General features: G+C 45.4%; 1 protein-coding gene across 1 annotated transcript; it reads right to left on the bottom strand.

Moving 5' to 3' along the window:
- Positions 1-7536: 7536 nt before the first annotated feature.
- LOC128345897 (uncharacterized) lies at positions 7537-17078 on the bottom strand. The gene is made up of 3 exons (XM_053298530.1): positions 16855-17078; positions 13033-13146; positions 7537-10933 (listed from the first exon to the last, which is right to left on the bottom strand). Exons 2-3 carry the CDS (start codon positions 13118-13120, stop codon positions 9561-9563), a joined length of 1461 nt encoding a protein of 486 aa, XP_053154505.1. The 5' UTR covers positions 13121-13146; positions 16855-17078; the 3' UTR covers positions 7537-9560.
- Between the last annotated feature and the right edge of the window lie 3283 nt (positions 17079-20361).

Raw genomic sequence — 20361 nt, 5'->3', positions numbered from 1 at the left:
AACTTTGCCTGGGCCCCCATTTTCGGCGGCATAAAGAATGGAAAAATTCTTTCTCCAGAAAAAATAGCTGGCAGGAAAAACAATCAGTTCACTGGGACTGGCATCAAAGTATGCCACCTGTTCTCCCTTATAGTCCAGATAAATACGGATTCTGCTGGCTTCTCTACGCCAGAGATTATTGCTTTCTGACTGCAGAGCCCAAATCCCCTCAGCTGGAGAGATGGTGACTATATCCATCCTTTTGACCGATTCCTTAGCAACACCCATGCTTCCACCCTCAGCTGTAATCTCTTCCTCTCAGTAGTGCTTTCCTGAAGTAAACCCTTCACAGCCCAGCACACAAGGAACAAAGTTAAAGCCTTCTGAGCTTGTGACTGGACAAGAGCAGAGGACTCTATCCTGTGTCATGCTCTTTCTATCTGTAGACAGCATTAGCTGTGAATAAGCAGTCGCTGGATCCAGAGTCACATTTGCTTGTGGAGGAACCAAGAAAAATCAGTATTAGATGCAGGCTCAAGGCAAGACATTTCTAGATGTTCATGTTCTCGTTTTTCGGGGCAAATCCCCGGTAGGCTGCAGACTTTGGGGAAAGCTCCCGCCAATACCTTCCACTGTGTTAACACTTTTGTAACAGTTGCTTTGGGGGTCTGAACTCAACCCTGATGATCCTATGCAGAATTAGGCTCACTTAAACCATTGGAACAGGAACAGGTAAAACTCCTGAATGTTAGTCATGTAGCCTGAGCGGACCTTTTAAGGATGCATTTCTGTTTTAGGGATACGATTACGACAGCAATGAATGCACCTTAAAGACCTTAAAGGCCAAGTTGAAGACAGATCATCCTGGAGAGAATATATCTATGTGGTTGCCAAGAGTAGACACCGACTTGACGGCACTTAATCAATCAATCAATCCTCAGCAGCCACACTGAGCAGGGAAGATGCAATTACTGTCTTTACCAGTGTAGGGTAATCCAGTGTAGGATTACCCTACATTGCAGCACACTTTGGTTCCATCTGGGCCAGAATAGGGATTCATCATGGAGGTCCCTGCAAAAGTTAGATACAGCCCCAAGCAGGACTTCATGATGTGCTGCTTGACTGGATTTCATGAGTGCCTGATGCTGCTGTCCCAAACATTCCTAATGTATGTGCCAACCCCACTTCCCTGTGATTGCACCTTTTACATTTGCTAGTCATTTTATATGAACAGTCCATCTCCACATCCCAGGCAGACATCAGATTTGTCTGATCTGCAACCAGCTTGTGTAGTTGCATTTTTCTAAGCATTATAAATCAGCTCTGTACTGTGAAGTTCTTTACTTGATAAGCTTTAACCCATTGACTGCTGCAGATTAAGCAGCTGTTAAAACACAACTATGGATCCAGTTTGGCAGACAGTGGATTGTGGCTGAATCTTCCTAAAAAAGGAAGATTGGAGTTTGTTTTATAACTTCCCAATTCATCCCTTTAGGTCTTCTCTCCACTTCAAAAGAATTAGCAGTAACTTGAAGCCTTCATCTATTTAATTGGAGGATTAAATGAACCCCTCATCCTCAGAGTTCAGTATTTACCTCTTTCCACGTTTGGTTTCAATGGCAGGGTCTCTGGAGAAAGAATAAATAGATGACTGCAGGCTGCCGATTATAACTTCTTCAAATCATACTTTCCTACAACTGGCACTCAGGTTACTTACAAGGGGACACAAATCCTCCTCCTGCCAGTAGTGCAGACCAGGTTTTCAGCTATTAGTAAATCAGTGTGCAGTCTCTACAAGCGTTTCTGAACTGCCAAAGGCTTGCAATTGCAACCCAATATTGCATTTCACACTCCAACACCAGCACAAGCCCCCAAAGCCTAGTTTTTCCAAGGCCTGGTATCAAGTACAACATTTCTCAAGGACATCATTAGAAGAAACTTCCAGCCCTCATAAAACCCTTGCCCTCCTTCACACCTGGCTTTTCAAACATTGTCCCCGCCCCACCACCAAGTACATTTATACTAGCCATTTAAGTAATCACAATAAAAGATGCTTGCAGCTACCATGGCTTTGCAAGACAACTGATAATTATTTTAAGAAATCCTGAGCCTCTCGTCATGAACGTACAAATGTTAGGGTTTTGACAAAATGGGAGGAGAGGGAATCATGATCATTATCAGTGGGACTCGCCTGACACCCTCACTTTGGTTTTTTAGATGCCAGGTGAAGACCTTTTTGCTCACCCAAGCTTTAAAAACGCTTTGGCCTGTCTGTCTATCTATCTGTCTGTCTATCTATCTAATTTGTACACAGCCCCAAACTTTTGTCTCTGGGCGGGTAACAATAACATAAAACAAATTAAAAACATAGACAACTTTAAACAATTTAAACAATTTAAAAGTCAAACACAGATTAAAACCTAAACATTTAAAAAGCTGAAAAAGCTTGGGTGAAGAGATGGGTTTTCAAATGCTTTTTTAAAATTGTCAGAGATGAGGAGGATCGTATTTCAGTAGGGAGCGCATTCATCTTGAGGCAGCAACCGAGAAGGCCCGTCCCCGTGTGGCCACCAGCCAAGCTGGCAACAACTGGAGACGGACCTCTGCAGATGACCTCAATGGGTGGTGGGGCTCATAATGAACAAGACGTTCTCTTATTTAAATTTAGTCTTATTTGTTGGAATTCTTGTTTGCTTTCATGTTTTCAATTGTATGTTTTATTTGTACGAGCTGGCCAGAACACAATTTGTTATAGGGAAACCATATAAAGTGGTTAGTATTTTAAGTGCCATGGCAACGAAGGTTGTGTGTGGATATATCATGCAGAAGTGCTCACTCCACATAAAATCTGTTGACAGTTTCCAGAGGTGCAGAAGTGTTCATTTGTTATAGCAAATATCCTGTGGCACATGAAGAGCAAGATTTATTGTGGCATAAACTTTTGTAGAACCTTAAGTGGTGCAGTGGGAAAATGCTTGACTAACAAGCAGAAGGTTGTGCCAGTTTGAAAACACCTACCGTATATCAGGCAGCAGCAAGATAGAAAGATGCTAAAAGGCATCATCTCATACTGTGCAGCAGGAGGCAATGGTAAATTCCTTCTGTATTCTACCAAAGACAACCACAGGGCTCTGTGGGCACCAGGAGTCAATATTGACTTGACGGCACACTTTTACTTTAAGCTTTTGTGGACTTAAACATATTTCATGCCTCTGATGCGGTGGACTCTAGTCCACAAACACAACAGTAAAACTGTTAGACTTGTTTACACTGTCTGTTTCCAGATGTTGTTCACTACAACAACTCCCAGCATCCTTGGCGGCAATATCCTTTGGCTGGAGATTATGGGAGTTGTAGCCAACATCTGGGAATTCCTGTCAGAGCAAACACTGCTTGTTTATTATGGATTTTGTATATGAGATCCCACCAAATCAGAGCCATGAGGTATGTTCTAGTCTACAGTTTTGTCTCATCTGTCCAAAGGACATTCTCCCAGAAGCATTGTGGCTTGTCAATATGCATTTTAGCAACTTCCAATCTGGCTTAAAAAAAAAGAGTTTAGAAAAAAGTCTAGAAAACCTCCGTGGTCCCTTTCAACACTAATATTCTATGACGCTGCGCCTTTCATAGCAGCCGGGGAATTCAGCCAGGGGAATTCAGCCAGGGGAAGCTTTTCCCAATACTTATCTCCACAAGAAGCATCATTCGTAAACAAATCTTCTTTGTATATATTTCTCCTAGGTGTACCCATCACTAATCCCATGTGTAGCAGCTCTCGCGAGTTGGCAAGCAGCTGCCTGGATAGTGATGGTGACAGGGGAGAAAATGGTGGTGCCAGTCGGCAGGGACGGAAAGCAGACTGAGAGGGGGAGAACAGACTGGAGCTGAAGGGAGGGGGGAAATGAAGATGGGGAGGAACAAAGAGAACTAGGGGCGCAGATGCTCTGCGCCGGATCAGCTAGTACTAAATATTATTATTCTCTACATTTTATATCCCACTCTTCCTCCAAGGAGCCCAGAGCGGTGTACTACATACTTAGATTTCTCCTCACAACAACCCTGTGAAGTAGGCTAAGCTGAGAGAGAAGTGACTGGCCCAGAGTCACCCAGCAAGATTCGTGGTTGAATGGGGATTTGAACTCGGGTCTCCCCAGTTCTAGTCCAGCTTTCCCTGCTACATTTGTGTGTCAAGCTGCTGTGAAAGGTAGAGAAACAAGGGCATTAAAAAAAAGTGGCTGCTGTACATTTAGAAAAGGGGTTCCCAACCTTGGGCCTGCAAACTGGACTACAACTCCCACCCTGTTAGCCATTCTGGCTGGGAATGATGGGAGCTACAGTCCAATAGTACCCGGGGACCCAAAACTTGGATTCAGAACCTTGATAATATTGGGACTGTCAGTACCAGAATACGCCAATATTCTGGTATTGCTTCCTAGACCAGAAAGCAGAAGCCATTATGACCAATTGAGATTGGGATGGACAGAACCAAAGCATACCGGTGTCGTGTGCGTGTGAATTCAGAAGCATGTAAGAAAAGCCTTCTAAATGAGGCCCGAGGCCTAACAAATCCAGCATCCTGTCTCTCACAGTGGCCCATCAGATGCCAAGCAGGAGATGAAGGCATGCCACCCCACCACACCCACAACTTGCCTCTGAACATAGAGGCACATTCTAATTATGCATTTATAATCATTTGTATATCCAAACAGGGTTGTCCAGAGATAGTGTCTATACTAGTGGGCCTGTTCTGAATCACAGAAGCAGGAGGCAGGCGCCCTGCTTGTCCTGCTGCAAGGGAAAAGCAGGGCCCTGGTGGTCACAGCAGGTATGGCCGTCAGCTTTGGAACTCACCCCTGTGGCTTTCCCTTAAACAGCAGTTTGATGCGCTGCAATCAGCAGGAGATCTTGTTTATCTGAGCACCATGAAAAGCTTCACCTGCTGACTGTTGCAAATCAAACCTCTGTTAAAGGGACAGGGGGAGATCAGGCTGTTTGCTTTTTGGCAACCCAGTTGGCAAACCTAATGGGGTGGGGGGTGGGGGTGAAGGAGAAGCTTGGGAGGCATAGAGATTGCAGAAGCTTTTGATACTTTGGGGGATTTAAAGATAAAAAAGCAGTCCCTCTAGGTAAAAGACCTGGCAACCCAATATGCAAATGGCAGACGATAAGAAACTGCAGGGTATGTGTCTGAAACACCCACTTTCATTTAATATGGATAATGAGAGTGGCAGACCTTTTCTGATAGAGCATCATTAACAACTGCATGTCAGGCAGGAATCCAACAGGTGTGGCTTCCTCACTACTGCAGCACAGTGCTGACAAAAATGGCACCCAGTGTATTTCTGCTTATTGTAGAGAGCTGTTAGAAACACAATAAACACTTCCCAGGAACAAAAAGATGGCAACCCCATCTGGGTGTAGGCACCGTCAGATACTGTATATGGTAACAACTGTAAAGTATAATAAATGGCAGCCACATCATGTTCTAGTGAGAAAGTGGATGCATTTTTAGTGCCTGTGACCTAGCATTATCATCATCCATCTCTCAATCTCTCTCTCTGTGCTTCTGTCTTCAGGCAGCATTTTGCTCAAATATCCCTTTATTTCATAGGAAAACCCTTTGTTTCAGAAGACCACCATTTCATAAAACAGGGTTTCTTAACCTTGGGCCCCCAGATGTTGTTGGACTACAACTACCTTCATCCCCAGACAAGGCCTTTGTGGCTGAGGATGATACGAGTTGTAGTCCAACAACATCTGGGGGCCCAAGGTTAAGAAACCCTGCCATAAAACATACATAGCAGATGTTCTTTGTAAATGCACCCCCGTCCCCATTAAAAGCATTTGTTTCTGATGTATGCTATTTGGAGGCAGAGAGATGTTATATGCAGTCAGAAAACAAACACTAAAATTCAACAAACAGTTTATTACAGCATTTGCACCTTGAAGAAATTGTGCCTTGATATTTGTAGCTGCCCGATTCTCCTCCTCCAGAGCACGTATCTTAGGAGATGCCCTCACTAAGACATTATTGACCAATCTAATGAAGCAAAGATAGAAACTAGACATTTAACCCATCATGTTAAAAGTCGATAGTGCCAACACAATGCTAACCCCACTTTGGGGTTCATCTTATTAAGGCAAGGTCTTCTGGCCAATAGCTCCTCTTACTGTTGACCTCAGTCTGTGGATAAGCTGTGTGCTTGGGAAGAAAATGTCAGCCCATTGAAATAAAGTTTGCTCCTCCTTTCTGCTGTGGATGCTTCACTCATGGCCGCTTCATATATTACACAGGGCAAAGCCGGATTTGCCACTAAATGTTTGTTTGTTTCCTGCATCCATACTTTAGAATTCTAGGTATACACTTAAACAAATAGCGTGTGAAGACGCCCTTATTGCCTCCTGCAGAAGAACTCTTTTTCCGAACGATTCATGCTTACTCAAGAGGAAAATGATGGGCAGGAGATTTAGTAAGGACAAAAAGAAGTACTTCACACAGAGTATAATTAGCCTCTGGAATTCATTGCCACAAGATGTGCTGGTCGCTACCAGCCTGGATGGCTTTCAAAGGGAATTAGAGAAATTCATGGAGAACAGGTCTATCAATGGCTGCTACTCCAGATGGCTATAGGCTACCTCCAGGTTCAGAGGCATGATGTCTCTGAATACCAATTGTAGGGGAGCAATAGCAGGAGAGGGGGTGTGCCTTCACCTTCTGCTTGGGAGCTTCCCAAAAACGTCTGGTGGGCTACTGTGGGAAACAGGGTGCTGGATGAGATAGGCCTTGGGCTTGATTCAGCAGGGCTCCTTTTTGGCATACAGGTGAAACTCGAAAATTAGAATATCGTGCAAAAGTCCATTAATTTCAGTAATGCAAATTAAAAGGTAAAACTGATATATGAGACAGACGCATTACATGCAAAGCGAGATAAGTCAAGCCTTAATTTGTTATAATTGTGATGATCATGGCGTACAGCTCATGAAAACCCCAAATCCACAATCTCAGAAAATTAGAATATTACATGGAACCAAGAAGACAAGGATTGAAGAATAGAACAATATCGGACCTCTGAAAAGTATAAGCATGCATATGTATTCAGTACTTGGTTTGGGCCCCTTTTGCAGCAATTACTGCCTTAATGCGGCGTGGCATGGATGCTATCAGCCTGTGGCACTGATGAGGTATTATGGAAGACCAGGATGCTTCATTAGCAGCCTTTAGCTCTTCTGCATTGTTTGGTCTCATGTCTCTCATCCTTCTCTCGGCAATGCCCCATAGATTCTCTATGGGGTCAGGTCAGGCGAGTTTGCTGGCCAATCAAGCACAGTACACTCTATACTTTTCAGAGGTCCGATATTGTTCTATTCTACAATCCTTGTCTTCTTGGTTCCATGTAATATTCTAATTTTCTGGGATTGTGGATTTGGGGTTTTCATGAGCTGTACGCCATGATCATCACAATTATAACAAATTAAGGTTTGACTTATCTCGCTTTGCATGTAATGCGTCTGTCTCATATATCAGTTTCACCTTTTAATTTGCATTACTGAAATTAATGGACTTTTGCACGCTATTCTAATTTTCCGAGTTTCACCTGTATCTCCCCACCTTACCCAGAGGTCAAAAGCTCCTTGCTCCTCATGAGTAGCAAGAAGCTTTTGGATCCTGTAAAGAAAAGCTTCCATTTGCAGATACACAGCTAGAAGAAATGGGTTTTCAGTTCACCCTGCCCACCTCAGCAAAAGCTAAAAGGTTGCTTCCTAAGTCTTCTACCTCCTATGCTCCCTCTGTACCTTATTATTAATATTAAGTGCTTAGCATTTATACAGTGCCACCTTAAGTGGCGCAGCAGGGAAATGCTTGACTAACAAGCAGAAGGTTGCCAGTTCAAATCCCCGCTGGTACTATATCGGGCAGCAGTAATATAGGAAGATGCTGAAAGGCATCATCTCACACTGCATGGGGGAGGAGGCAATGGTAAACCCCTCCTGTATTCTACCAAAGAAAACCACAGGGTTCTGTGGGCACCAGCAGTCGAAATTGACTTGATGGCACACTTTATTTATACAGTACTTTTAGAATGTTCAAAATGTTTCAGAGACATTAGCCCTGTTCAGACATTATATAGTACATGTGTACATCTGTCTATACACACGTTTTTGTGTGAATGACTGTGCATGCAGTCCTTTGAAAAGAGAACCTGTGTACAGACCTCCTCAAATGCAAGGTACAGACTGAAGAGCACTACTATACATGTGATTAACATAATGTATGAATAGCTGTACCCCCGTACATATCTGTACATGCGTACACTGTGCACAGATTATACATATCGTTGAACAGAATGTGCAAATAGGGCCACTATCTTGCTTTAATGTTTACAACAAGTCTGTACAGTGTTCCCTCTAACAGGGATTCCCAGATGTGGTTGACTACAACTCCCATAACCCCCAAGAAAAAGCCACTGCAGCTGGGGATTCTGGGAGTTGTAGTCAACAACATCTGGGACTCCCTGTTAGAGGGAACACTGAGCCTGTAGAGCAGGTCAGTATTATCTCCATATCGCAGTTGCAGAGGAGGCTGAGAGGGAGGAGCTGGCCTAAAGCTTCCTGGTGAGTTCATCACAAAAGTGAATTGGGAAGTTCCTGATTCATGACTCACTCTACCCTAGGCTATAGGTGGGCTCTCCTCTCTCCGCTAACAGGGAAAACAGCAGCATTCAGCAGCTGCTCCCTCTGCATATGCTCAGTCTCTCTCGTCTCTTTGCCAGTAGAAAGGCTGGGTCTGCAGGAGCAGCAGCCACAGTACACCACTATATTTTCTCTGGCAACAAGGAACCCAGTGCAGTGTTAAGGTTGCTGCCGTTCTCTGGCCAGAAGTAACCTAAGCAAGAGCAGGTTAGCAAGAGTAAAGTTAATAAGCACATAAGAACCGCCCTGCTGGATTAGGCCCAAGGCCCATCTAGTCCAGCATCCTGTTTCGCACAGTGGCCCACCAGATGCCACTGGAAGCCACAGGCAGGAGTTGAGGGCATGCCTTCTCTCCTTCTGTTACTCCCCTGCAACTGGTACTCAGAGGCATCACGTTAGCAGGTTAGCAAGAGTAACCTAAGCAAGAGCAGGAGACATGCCGACGTCACTTGGCTGCTCCCCTCCAAGCAGTTTCAACTCACCACAGCTAAGGAGGAAAGCAACACAATACAAGTTTAAAAGGTATTTATGACATTGTCATCCTGTCCTTCCTGCAAGGAGATCAGGGTAGCATATTATGGTTCCCCCCTACCCTCAGTATTTTTGCAACTCTGTAAGGTAGGTTAGACTGAGAGCATGACTGTCCCAAAGTTACTTATTGAGCTATTTGACTGCATGAGGATTCAAACCAGGATCGCCCATGTCCTAGTCCAACACTCTAACCACTACATCATGTTGCCTCTCACATAGCTGTCATCAAGATATGCCAAGCCAACTACATTCTTAAAAAAAGAAAAAGAAAAGAAAATTTAAATTTTTTTAAAAAAATTAAATCCTGTTCCCAAAGCGTACAACAAGGCCTATTGGGTGGCAAATGAACAAATCCAGCCCTACTTTGCCAGTTCCCTCCTTTCCATGTATGCACTGAAAAGATCTCTGATCTCTCGGGCACGGGGATTCAAGACATACACAGGTGGTCGCTCTGGCTGCTGGTAAGACCTGGAGACGGATCTCACCACCTCCTCCCACCCGTCCTGGAGGGGCTCTCCTTTGGTCTCACATATGTTGTGCAAGATGCAGCAGGCCACAATGACCCTGGGGGCATAGCGCTCCCTCACATCCAAGCGGGAGAGCAGGCACCGCCAGCGGCCCCGGAGGCGCTCAAAAGCATATTCCACCACTGTCCGGCAGCGGCCGAGGGTGCGGTTGAACAGCTGCTTGCGGGCGTCCAAGTGGCCACTGTAAGGAGTCATCAGCCACGGCAGGAGAGGATAAGCAGAGTCTCCGAGGATCACTGGTTTCACTTGCTCACCCTCCATGTCCATAATAGAGCCGGGACCAAACGTGCCTTGGTTCATGGCCCGGAAGATGGGAGAGCTGCGGAAGATCCTCGCATCGTGCACTTTCCCAGACCGCCCGGCATACACATCGGTGAACCGGCCTTGGTGGTCCACCAACGCTTGCAGGACCATGGAGTAATAGCCTTTGCTGTTGATGTATTCCGTTGCCCTGTGCGCAGGGGCAATGATAGGGATGTGAGTAGCATCGATGGCTCCTACGCAGTGAGGAAAACCCTTGGCTGCAAACCCTCGCATCACCTCTTGGGCAGCGGTCAGGTGGACCACATGGTGGTACACATCGTAGAGTGCCTGGCAGACTTCCATAACGATCCGCGAGACCGTGGAGCGTCCCACACCAAAACACTCGGCTACCGACCTGTAGCTATCCGGGGTTGCCAGTTTCCAGATAGCAATGGCCAGCTGCTTCTCGACGGTAATTGGGGCTCGCATGTTGGTCGTCTGCCGCTCGAGGACAGGCCTCAGCATGTGACACAGCTCCATAAAAGTCTGCCGGCTCATCCTGAAATTCTCCTGCCAGAGTGGGTCATCCCAATGGGGCAGGACAACCTTCTCCCACCATTCAGAGCGGCCTGGTTGCACCCAGAAAGCGCGCTCCATGATGTAGAGCTCATCGATGAGGCCGGCGAGGACAGCGGGAGACTGGAAGAGGCAGGAGCACATCATGGTTCTCAAAGAGTCGATGCTCGATTCAACAATTGCTCGGAGGCGGACGGCAGCTGCGTTTTCCACCATCTCTTCCAGCTCGTCCAAGTCGTCGCGCTCTCGCCTCAGAAACTTCCGGCGTGTCGCCAGCCTTGTGAAGATGCGAGACTGGATCCCTATGACGGTCTTCACAGCAGCCACTGCCGCCGTGGCCACAGCAATGGCCGCAGAAGCTGCTTTCTCGTTGGAGAGACTCATTTCTGAAGAAGAGACCATAAAAAGAAAGAGGATATTTTCATAAATTTGTGAACCACCTAGAGCAGGGTTTCTTAACCTTGGGCCCCCAGATGTTGTTGGACTACAACTCCCAGAATCCCCAGCCACAAAGGCCCTGTCTGGGAGTTGTAGTCCAACAACATCTGGGGGCCCAAGGTTAAGAAACCCTGGCCTAGAATCTTTGGAGTCAGGCGGTATATAAATTAAACAAATAAAATGATGATAATAAATGCCCTTCACTTTTCTGAATTCCAACTTCAGTTTAGACGGGGGTTGGGGAGGTAACTTACTTCCACAAACTGAATAAATTATGTAAATATTTGTTTGCTTTAGTCTCACCACAGTTGCAGAGGAGTATTGCTTCTGTTAGTCAAAGCAAGGGACATGCAAAACCCTGAACTCACTCCACAGCCTAGCATGGCTGAACATCGCTCTCAGTCCACCTCTGGCCTTAACAGTTTCACCAGATATTAGTCACATAAACCCCGTTTCCATACATTATGTTCAATGAATGTACATTCACACATTATGTCCAATACAAGTGCAGTAGTACACTTCCAATCTGCACCCGGCATTTATAGGGGTCCGGGGACTGTACCCAGCTTAACTTTTAAAATGTACTTTACAGACACCTGAGTAATAACATGTCTGAAAAGGAACATTCTGTTAAGTGTTTTTGCCCAGCCCGAAGGATTAGCAACATGCTGTTGTTATAAGTGGAGGGATTCTGTTTCAGATACTAAATTCCATGATCATTGAGTACAAGCATGGAAATACCATATTTACCCAAATAGAAGACAACTCTGAATTTAAGATGACCCCCTTTAAAAGTAGAAATTAAATACAGGTTATATCTGCATTTATTTGTGGAGAAAACTAAGCTACTTAGTTTTAACTAAGTAGCAGTGAGTTATTTCTCTAACACACGGAAGCATTCAAACATTTGATCTTCAGCTTACAGCCTGAAATGGTGCAGCCCAACAAAAGTGGAGCCACATGAGTCCTCTGACCATGTATTTTGTCCGTCAGAAAGATTAAAGATAGAAAAAAGGCCAAGAAACTGTGTTGAATCTTTCAAAGGAGAAAACATGCCAGAATGCACTGCAACAGCTTCCGCAATCATGCATGTTACCCGCAACCAGGAGCAGACTAAGCAAGAACCAGAAGCAGTCCTGTGTATGGCTCACTCTGTCCCCGAAGCAGCCATTACCCCTGCTAACTTGCCAAAGAGGCACCTTTTAAACGTAGTGATTCTCTTTATTTAGCAGGGGGAGAGTAACTGGCCCTCTACACCCCCAGCACAGTACCTCCAGTGACTGTTGCTGGTGTCTATCTTATGTTTCTTTTTAGATGGTGAGCCCTTTGGGGACAAGGATCCATCTTATTTATGTATTATTTCTCTGTGTAAACTGCCCTGAGCCATTTTTGGAAGGGTGGTATAGAAATCAAATTAAACAAACAACAACAGATCCTTCCTGCACAGAGCTCATCCTCAAACTTGACAAATTGGAAATCATTCAAATTTTTATCCGTTCGCATCAAAGCCCGGGTCTTCAAGCCTGAAGGTTGTTTGCAAAGAGCCAGAGTTAAGAACAATGCAAAGAATAGCGCATCTTATGGTCTGTTCTTGTGTGCAAGGGGCAACGTTATACTTTTGGCTTAACCTGAGCGAGCAAGATATGTGATCTAGATATACCTCAAGAGAAGCATCCCAGGCACAGCGGACAGGAGGGACCAACTACTCGGCAGGCAGCACCATCTTCCACCAGACAAAGTAATTATTCACATGAGTTCTATTCAGATGTTATGTTGTGCATGCATACAGGTGTCTGTACATCTTTCTGTATGAATGGCTGTATATGCATTCATTTAAAAAGTAAACCTGGGTAGAGACCGCCACAAATGCAAGGTAAAGACAGGAAATGTACCATTGTACATGCATTGAATTTACCGGGTGAATAGCTGTACGTGCATGCATGTACACATGTACATGCATTGGACATAACCTGTTAATAGGGCTATGGATGCCATGAAAAATACTTCAGAGTAACTCTTGCTTATATTTTTCTATCCAGTTTCTTACCTGCGACAGCATCTTTCGGCATCTCCTCTTCCCCAGGGTTCTGGGGATCCAGGTTCCATATTTCTTCCCTTCCATCCATCCTCGACATCAGCTTAAGTTTTGAGATGGGAAATCCTGTTCAGGGAGGAGATGTCAGAATCAGAGTTTGATATAAATTCCAGTGAGACTGGCTGTTCAAAACAGGCCAATATGTTAAGCCGAAATTACATGCAGGTCTGCTCAGAATATAAGCATCCAAGCATGATGCTTATATTCTGAGCAGACCTGCATGTAATTTCGGCGTAACATATTGGTCTGTTTTGAACAGCCAGCCTCTGAACGCACTCTGCTGTGCAGAGTGCATTCTGTTGCAGATTCTGCTTTCTAGGAGGCAGTCAGTTTTCTATTTTTTAAAGATTAAAAACCCCAAAATGTGAGTTAGCAGCATCTTCCGAATGCTCTGAGGGCTCCGAATGCTCACAAGCCTTTCCCATTTCTCTGTTCTATGATATCCTTATTGAGATAGGACAACCAGAACTATACACACAGGCTGGGTTCAAATCATCACAAGGAACCTGGTTAAAAAGTTAATCAAGATTAATGAGCCCAGTGGTTTTGATTGTGTGAACCCAGAATTTCAGGGCAGTCCTGGTCAGACTGCTTTGGGTAACCAGCATAGTTAACTAGGATTGAAGTCCTGAGAAACAAGTCAGTGAGGCTATGCATACGAGCAGCCCAACCCAGGCTACGTCAACCCAGCCTGCTCCCAATCCTGCTGCTTCCGCCCCCACTAGAGTTTTCCCTGGCCTTTAACCAGGGTTAGGAACACATAGGAACAAGGGAGCTGCCATATACTGAGTCAGACCATTGGTCTATCTAGCTCAGTATTGTCTACACAGACTGGCAGGGGCTCCTTCAAGACTGCAGGCAGGAATCTCTCTCAGCCCTATCTTGGTAGTTTGTTGGTTCAATAAAAAAATCTTGTCCTATCAAAAAATAAATAAATAAATCTTGTCCTTTCTTGGAGAAGCCAAGGTGGGAACTTGAAACCTACTGCTCTTCCCAGAGCGGCTCCATCCCCTGAGGGGAATATCTTACAGTGCTCACATGTGGTCTTCCATTCAAATGCAACCAGAGTGGACCCTTCATAGCTAATGGGACAAGTCAGGCTTGATACCACAAGACCAGCTTTCCTCTACCACAAGACCAGCTCTCTGAGGGCGAGGGCGCCCTCATCCCCAGGGGTGGGGTTATGTGAATGCTCAGGCTGCGCAGTCACAGAGATGGGCCCCCAGAGCGACAGCTTGAGGGGGAATCCCTTAATGTTTGCATTTCTGGATTCGGGGGGGGGGGGCAGGACTAATTTCCCCAGCCTCTGGAAATCCATGCTGCTGGGAGCAATGCATCGTGTAGGCGTGAGGTCACACACCCAAGAGGAGCGTCCCGATCATCTGCGGGGAAGGTGGGTTCAACCCTGCCTTCCCCTCCCAACCCACCCTCCTCGCCCAAACAACTGTCGTGTGCATGACCTCGATGTCTGATATCCGACTAAATTACTCAATAGTAGTACTCAGGCACTACTCTAAAGGACTACGTAATATTAATAAGATTTCTCACAAGTAATTTAGTCTGGATATTAGCCGATGAATGGGAAAGCATCAATCCTCCAGAAGAAGGGTCCGCAGGATCAGACCACAGATCTATCTAGTCCGCTGTTTTGTTTCCCACTGTGGTCAGCTAGATACCTCGGAAAGCTCCTAAACACCTAATAAATAAATAAATAAATAAATAGAATAAATAAACTGGCCTTGAAGGCAATAGCTCTCTCCCACTGGTTGTTCTCAGCAGCTGTCATTCAGCAGCGCTGGGGAGGGGATCGTAGCCCCGTGGCAGAGGGAGGGCCTTTCATGCAGAAGGTCCTGGGTTCAACCCCAATCCCAGGCATCTCCAAGTAAGGCTGGAGAAGAACCATGTTTGAAACCTTGGGAAGCTGCTGCCAGTTAGTGTAGAACATACTAGATAGACAAAGGGTCTGGCTCAGTATTCAGCAAGCTTCCATGTTAATGGGATCCATATCTATATCATCTGGTAATGCCTGGCAACACACTTCCTGCAAAGGGGCTACTTCCCCTGAACTCACTGCAGATTAAGGACAGCAGCAAGAGTAGCTGATTTGGGGAGCGGCTTTCACAGAGGTTTCCCCAGGATCTCTATGAGCCGTTTCATCAGACACGACTGTTGTATGTAATAATTTGTTGTATGCCCTCATGAGGATCTTTTAGATTTAAAGGTGGGGTATAACTCTTTAAAATAAATCCATCTAGCAATCCGGTCTAATACCCAATAGCTATTAGTCTAAGTCAGGGTTTAATTTGTGCAGGGGCTCAAGAAGACTGAGCCTTGAAGTATTTTGAATGCTGAGAATTTCACGGGGGGGGGGGGAGAGACACACAAAGCAATGAGACTGACTTTTTCTCACCACTAAAGATTGTGTTGACCATGTCAAGCTGTGGAATATCCTTAGGAAAATGGGCATCCCAGAACAGCTCATTGTTCTCATGAGAAACCCATACACAGGACAGGAAGCCATAGTCCAGACGGATCCAGATCGGCACAGGAGTAAAACAAGGCGGTATAGTTTCTCCTTCTTTATTCAATTTATATGCTGAACATATACTGAGAGAAGCTGGATTGGAAGAAGATGAGTGTGGTTTTAAAGTTGGAGGAAGAAATATCTATAACATGCGCTATGCTGATGACACCACTCTGATAGCTGAGAATGCGGATGATCTGCAAGCTCCGGTAATGAAAGTCAAGGAACACAGTGAAAAAAATGGGACTACGACTAAATGTAAAGACAACTAAACTAATGACAACGGGTAAACAACCAGCCTCAGAATCGACAATGAAGACATTAAAAGTGGTGGATAGCTTCTGCCTTTTAGGATTGACTGTCAACAGTCAAGGATCCAGCAGTCAAGAAATACACCGCAGACTACTAGCACTTGGTAGGGTAGCAATGAAGGCCTTGGAAAGGATATTTAGATGTTGTGACGCGTCTATAACTACAAAGATTAGAATCGTTCGGACAATGGTTTTTCTCGTGACAGACTATGGATGCAAAAGTTGGACTTTGAAGAAGCAAGATAGAAAAAGCATTGACACTTTTGGACTTTGGTGCTGGAGAAGACTTTTGAGGATACCACGGACAGCCAGGAAAACAAAAAAATGGATCATAGAACAAATCAATCCAGAATTTTCTCTTGAGGCACAAATGACCAGGCTCAAACTATCATACTTTGGACAGATTATGTGAAGATCCAGCTCCCTTGAGAAGTCCATAATGCTGGGAAAAGTTGAAGGAAAGAGGAAGAGGATGGCCAGCAGCAAGGTAGATGGACTTGATTATGACAGCAGTGAATGCACCGATTTGAGACCTTAAAGGCCAAGTTGAAGACAGATCATCCTGGAGAGAATCTATCTATGTGGTTGCCAAGAGTCAACATCGACTTGACAGCACTCACTCACTCAATCAATCAAAGAGTCACTACCCCCTTAAACACCTGGCATTAGAGAGGTAAGTGCTTCCACAGAGAGGGGGAGGGGGTGCAGGTGGGCTCATGAAGAGAAGAGAAGCGCTTCTGGATCGTCCAACCAAGGAACCATTTAGTCTAGCATCCTGTTCCCAACCGCGGACAGACAGATGCTTCCAGGTAGGAAGGAAGGCAACAACCCCAGCAACAAATATTCAGAGGTAGGCTGCTTTTCAGCAACTCAAAGCTGCCCAGCTGAGCGGGTATCTCCGATCTTAGGAATGTAGTTTCCAATCCTAGACACACTTACCAGGAATCGAGTCCCGTGTATTCCGGAGTGAACTCTTCGGCACTGTACACAGGAGGGGTCTCTCCCCGGAGCAGGAGATCGATCAGGAACCCCTGCTTTTCCTAGCCAGAGCTAGTAGGAGGTTTAAAGTCTGTAAATGCATAGCAGGAGGCGTTCAAGTAACCCGGATCCACTCTCGGCCCCAGCCGCCCCATTACGCCCGTCTCTAGCCATAGAGCAGCGAATTCCCTTCCTGCTCTTGTGCTGGGAGATCTACGCGTCCGCTCCCTCTGGGTCCTAAAGGCAGTTCTGCTTCAGGGAGAGTTTCTACGGCTTTACCATTATTTTAAGTATTCCTACCTACCCACGCCGCGACAAGTGTATTGCTAATATGTCCGTGGTGTTGCTACAGTTTCGCATCGTTTATGTATCTGCCTTTCCTTCACCCCTTAACAGTCGCTATGATTCTGCCGCCCTCCGAGCTGCTGTACAATTGCATTTCTCGTAGCAGCGTGCAGAACGGAGGGTTGAGATAGAACCAATCCCCAATCTAGCTAGACCTCCTGCTCCCGTGTCACGCTGATTTCTGTAGGCAGTTGCTGGAAAAAGCCAATAAGTTGGAGGTAGGGCTGCTCTTATGTTCTTATACATGGTCCCCACACAACAACAACCCTGTAAGGTGGGTTAGGCTGAAAGAGTGACTGGCCCAAAGTCACCTAGTAGACTTGTTCACAGGACTGAAAACGGAATGAGGTAGGAGAAAAGCCCTCTTAACACAGGGCGAGGCCAGCTGATGATCACTGCCAGCTATCTTCTTTTCCCCTCACACATGATCACAAAATGGGAGCATGCACAGCTTCTGACACTGGGTAGGATGCTTGTCCTATCCAGTTTTCAGTTGTGTGAACGAGCCTACAAAGTTTCATGGCTGAGTGAGGACTGAACCTAAGACCAAGTCTAAGTCCCAAATCCTTGTCTGACATACTAACCATTACACCACACTGGCTCTCCTCCATCTGTGTCCTGCTTGTGGAATTTGCAGCCTCATTTTTTACACTGGAAACAGAACTGCTGCTTGTACACTAACGACAAGCCAGTACCTTTCTCACAATATGAATATGTCTTTATTTACATATATATCCCACTTTTCTTTCATGATTGAGCTCATGGCAGCAGCATACATGGGGTCCCTAGGAAGCTATACTAGACAAAGACACTAACGTTTAAAAACATACTTTTTTGATGTTGCCTTTTATTTTACACTTATTTATTTATTTATTTATTTGTTTGTTATGTATTTGATTTCTATACCGCCCTTCCAAAAATGGCTCAGGGCGGTTTACACAGAAAAATAACAAATAAATAAGATGGATCTAAAGGGCTCACAATCTAAAAAGGAACATCAGATAGACACCAGCAACAGTCACTGGAGGTACTATGCTGGGGGTGGATAAGGGCCAGTTACTCTCCCCCTGCTAAATAAAGAGAATCACCACGTTAAAAAGGTGTCTCTTTGCCAAGTTAGCAGGGTTTGACCTATATGGAGCCGTTGGAGGGGGTGGGGAATTACCTTTTGGTAATCCCACATGTGTGATGCATGAAGGCCACACAAAGAAACACCTTTACAGATGTTCATATTGAGTTGGATGGGCCACTGGTCTGACTGGGTATAGGGAATCTTGCTATGTTCCTATGAGTGCTTTTCTCACTGGCTGACTGTAGGCCAGTCGACTCGCCAACTCTCGGCATAACCCACCTCAGATGGTTGTTGTGTGGCTAAGAAGGTGGGGAGCCATGTATGTCAGTCAACTTGGAGGACGGGCAGATAAAAATGAAATCATCTGAAGCCCCAGAAATTTTTAGAAGCCAGCAACACTGCTGCTGCCTATCTCGGCAGCATGGTTTCTGAGCTCCTGCCTGCCCCACCTCCTTGTGCACTGCCAAGGGTGGGTGGGTGCTATCTTGGCCTTCACCTCAGGCAGCACAATGCCTTGGGGCAGCCTGTTTGCACTAGTAGGTTGCATGCATTTGTAGGTTTCAAGCACTTAAAAGTGAAATCAAGTGAAAAGGGGTTGGTTTTTGGTTTTTGTCTGAAAGTATGCAGATGATATATGAGAGAGATAGAGATATTTAAGAACTAGGATCCAACCCACTGCCTCGCATGTGATGACTTAGGATTCCCAAGAGGAGCCATCAAACCGTCCACAGGTACCAAGGATGTCAGTTCAAGAAAGAAATACAGAATAGACAGAATCCCAGGTAGGTAGCAACTATTAGTTCTTGCACCTCCCCAAAAAGCAGCTTATGCCCTTAGGCTGTTCTCAGAGCAAGGCAGGTTTGTCAGCTTTGGTAACCGTGAAGCCTCTTCACACAACCAACCCAGCAGGGCAGACCAGTTCGGCCGATGAGGTCTTCCCCTTGTCTCTTCTCCAACAACCAATTGTTAAAAAACAGATTCTATGGGGGAAATGAGCGTGACATTCCTGGAATGTCTCCAGTGGCCTCTACCACCAGCAGCATACAGGCCATCTTGTCTCTTGTCTCTAGTTAAGGTTTTGCCTTGAATCTCCTTTTTTCCCGTGCCCCCCAACTCCCTGACTCATCCACCCTCCTTTTTACCCACTCCATCCCCTTATCAGTCCTTCCCAACTAGTTTCATTTTTCAGATCACTACCAGCTCTCTTCTTCCCCATCATTCAACAATCTTGCACTTTATTCCTGTCTCCTGGGTCCTCTTCTACTTCTAATATTTTTGCCCACTCACTTTCCTGCTGTCAGGACACAAATAATGTTTCCTTCTAGCCCAGCCAGTAACGTCTTTCTTCACAGGTGTTTTATCGTTATTATATATCTTTTTCTTTTCAAAACATTTTTATATGTCTATATGTTAAAATGTTTAAAACATTTAAAAAATGTTTAAAACATTTTAAACATTTTTTATATCCCGCTTTTCCTCCAAGGAGCCCAGAGTGGTGTACTACCTACTTGAGTTACTCCTCACAACACCCCTGTGAAGTAGGTTAGGCTGAGAGAGAAGTGACTGGCCCAGAGTCACCCAGCAAGTCTCATGGCTGAATGGGGATTTGAACTCAGGTCTCCCCGGTCCTAGTCCAGCGCTCTAACCATTACACCATGCTGGCTCTTTGTCCTATATCTGTACTTTCTCCTTCAGAAATTAGCATACTTGCTAACATTCCATGACATGGCAGCTGCTTAGTCAATGGCTAGAGGATCTTTCAGGCATCCATCTATTTTTAGCATAATATATTATAGTCTGCAACATAGGACTTACAACTCTTTCTATAAGGCAAGGGGCCTTACATTTCCAGCATTCCCAGGAAGGTGGACATAAGAACAGCCCTGCTGGATCAGGCCAAGGGCCTGTCTAATCCAGCATCCTGATACACACAGTGGCCCACCAGATGCCTCTGGGGAACGCATAGGCAAGAGGTGAGGGCATGCCCTCTCTCTTGCTGTTGCTGCCCTGCAACTGGTGTTTAGAGGCATCTTGCCTCTGAGGCTGGAAGT

This window comes from Hemicordylus capensis, chromosome 2 (genome assembly GCF_027244095.1).
Source record: "Hemicordylus capensis ecotype Gifberg chromosome 2, rHemCap1.1.pri, whole genome shotgun sequence".
In the NCBI taxonomy this organism is placed as follows: Eukaryota; Metazoa; Chordata; class Lepidosauria; order Squamata; family Cordylidae; genus Hemicordylus; species Hemicordylus capensis.
This window is presented reverse-complemented; position numbering and strand designations above follow the sequence as displayed.

What these genes read in the sequence shown, in the direction of transcription:
- LOC128345897 (XM_053298530.1), bottom strand. Translation starts at nt 13,120, where the DNA reads ATGTCGAGGATGGATGGAAGGGAAGAAATATGGAACCTGGATCCCCAG. An exon ending in GCCGAAAGATGCTGTCGCAG is followed by an intron (nt 10,934 to 13,032) that starts GTAAGAAACTGG and finishes TCTCTTCTTCAG; the next exon opens with AAATGAGTCTCTCCAACGAG.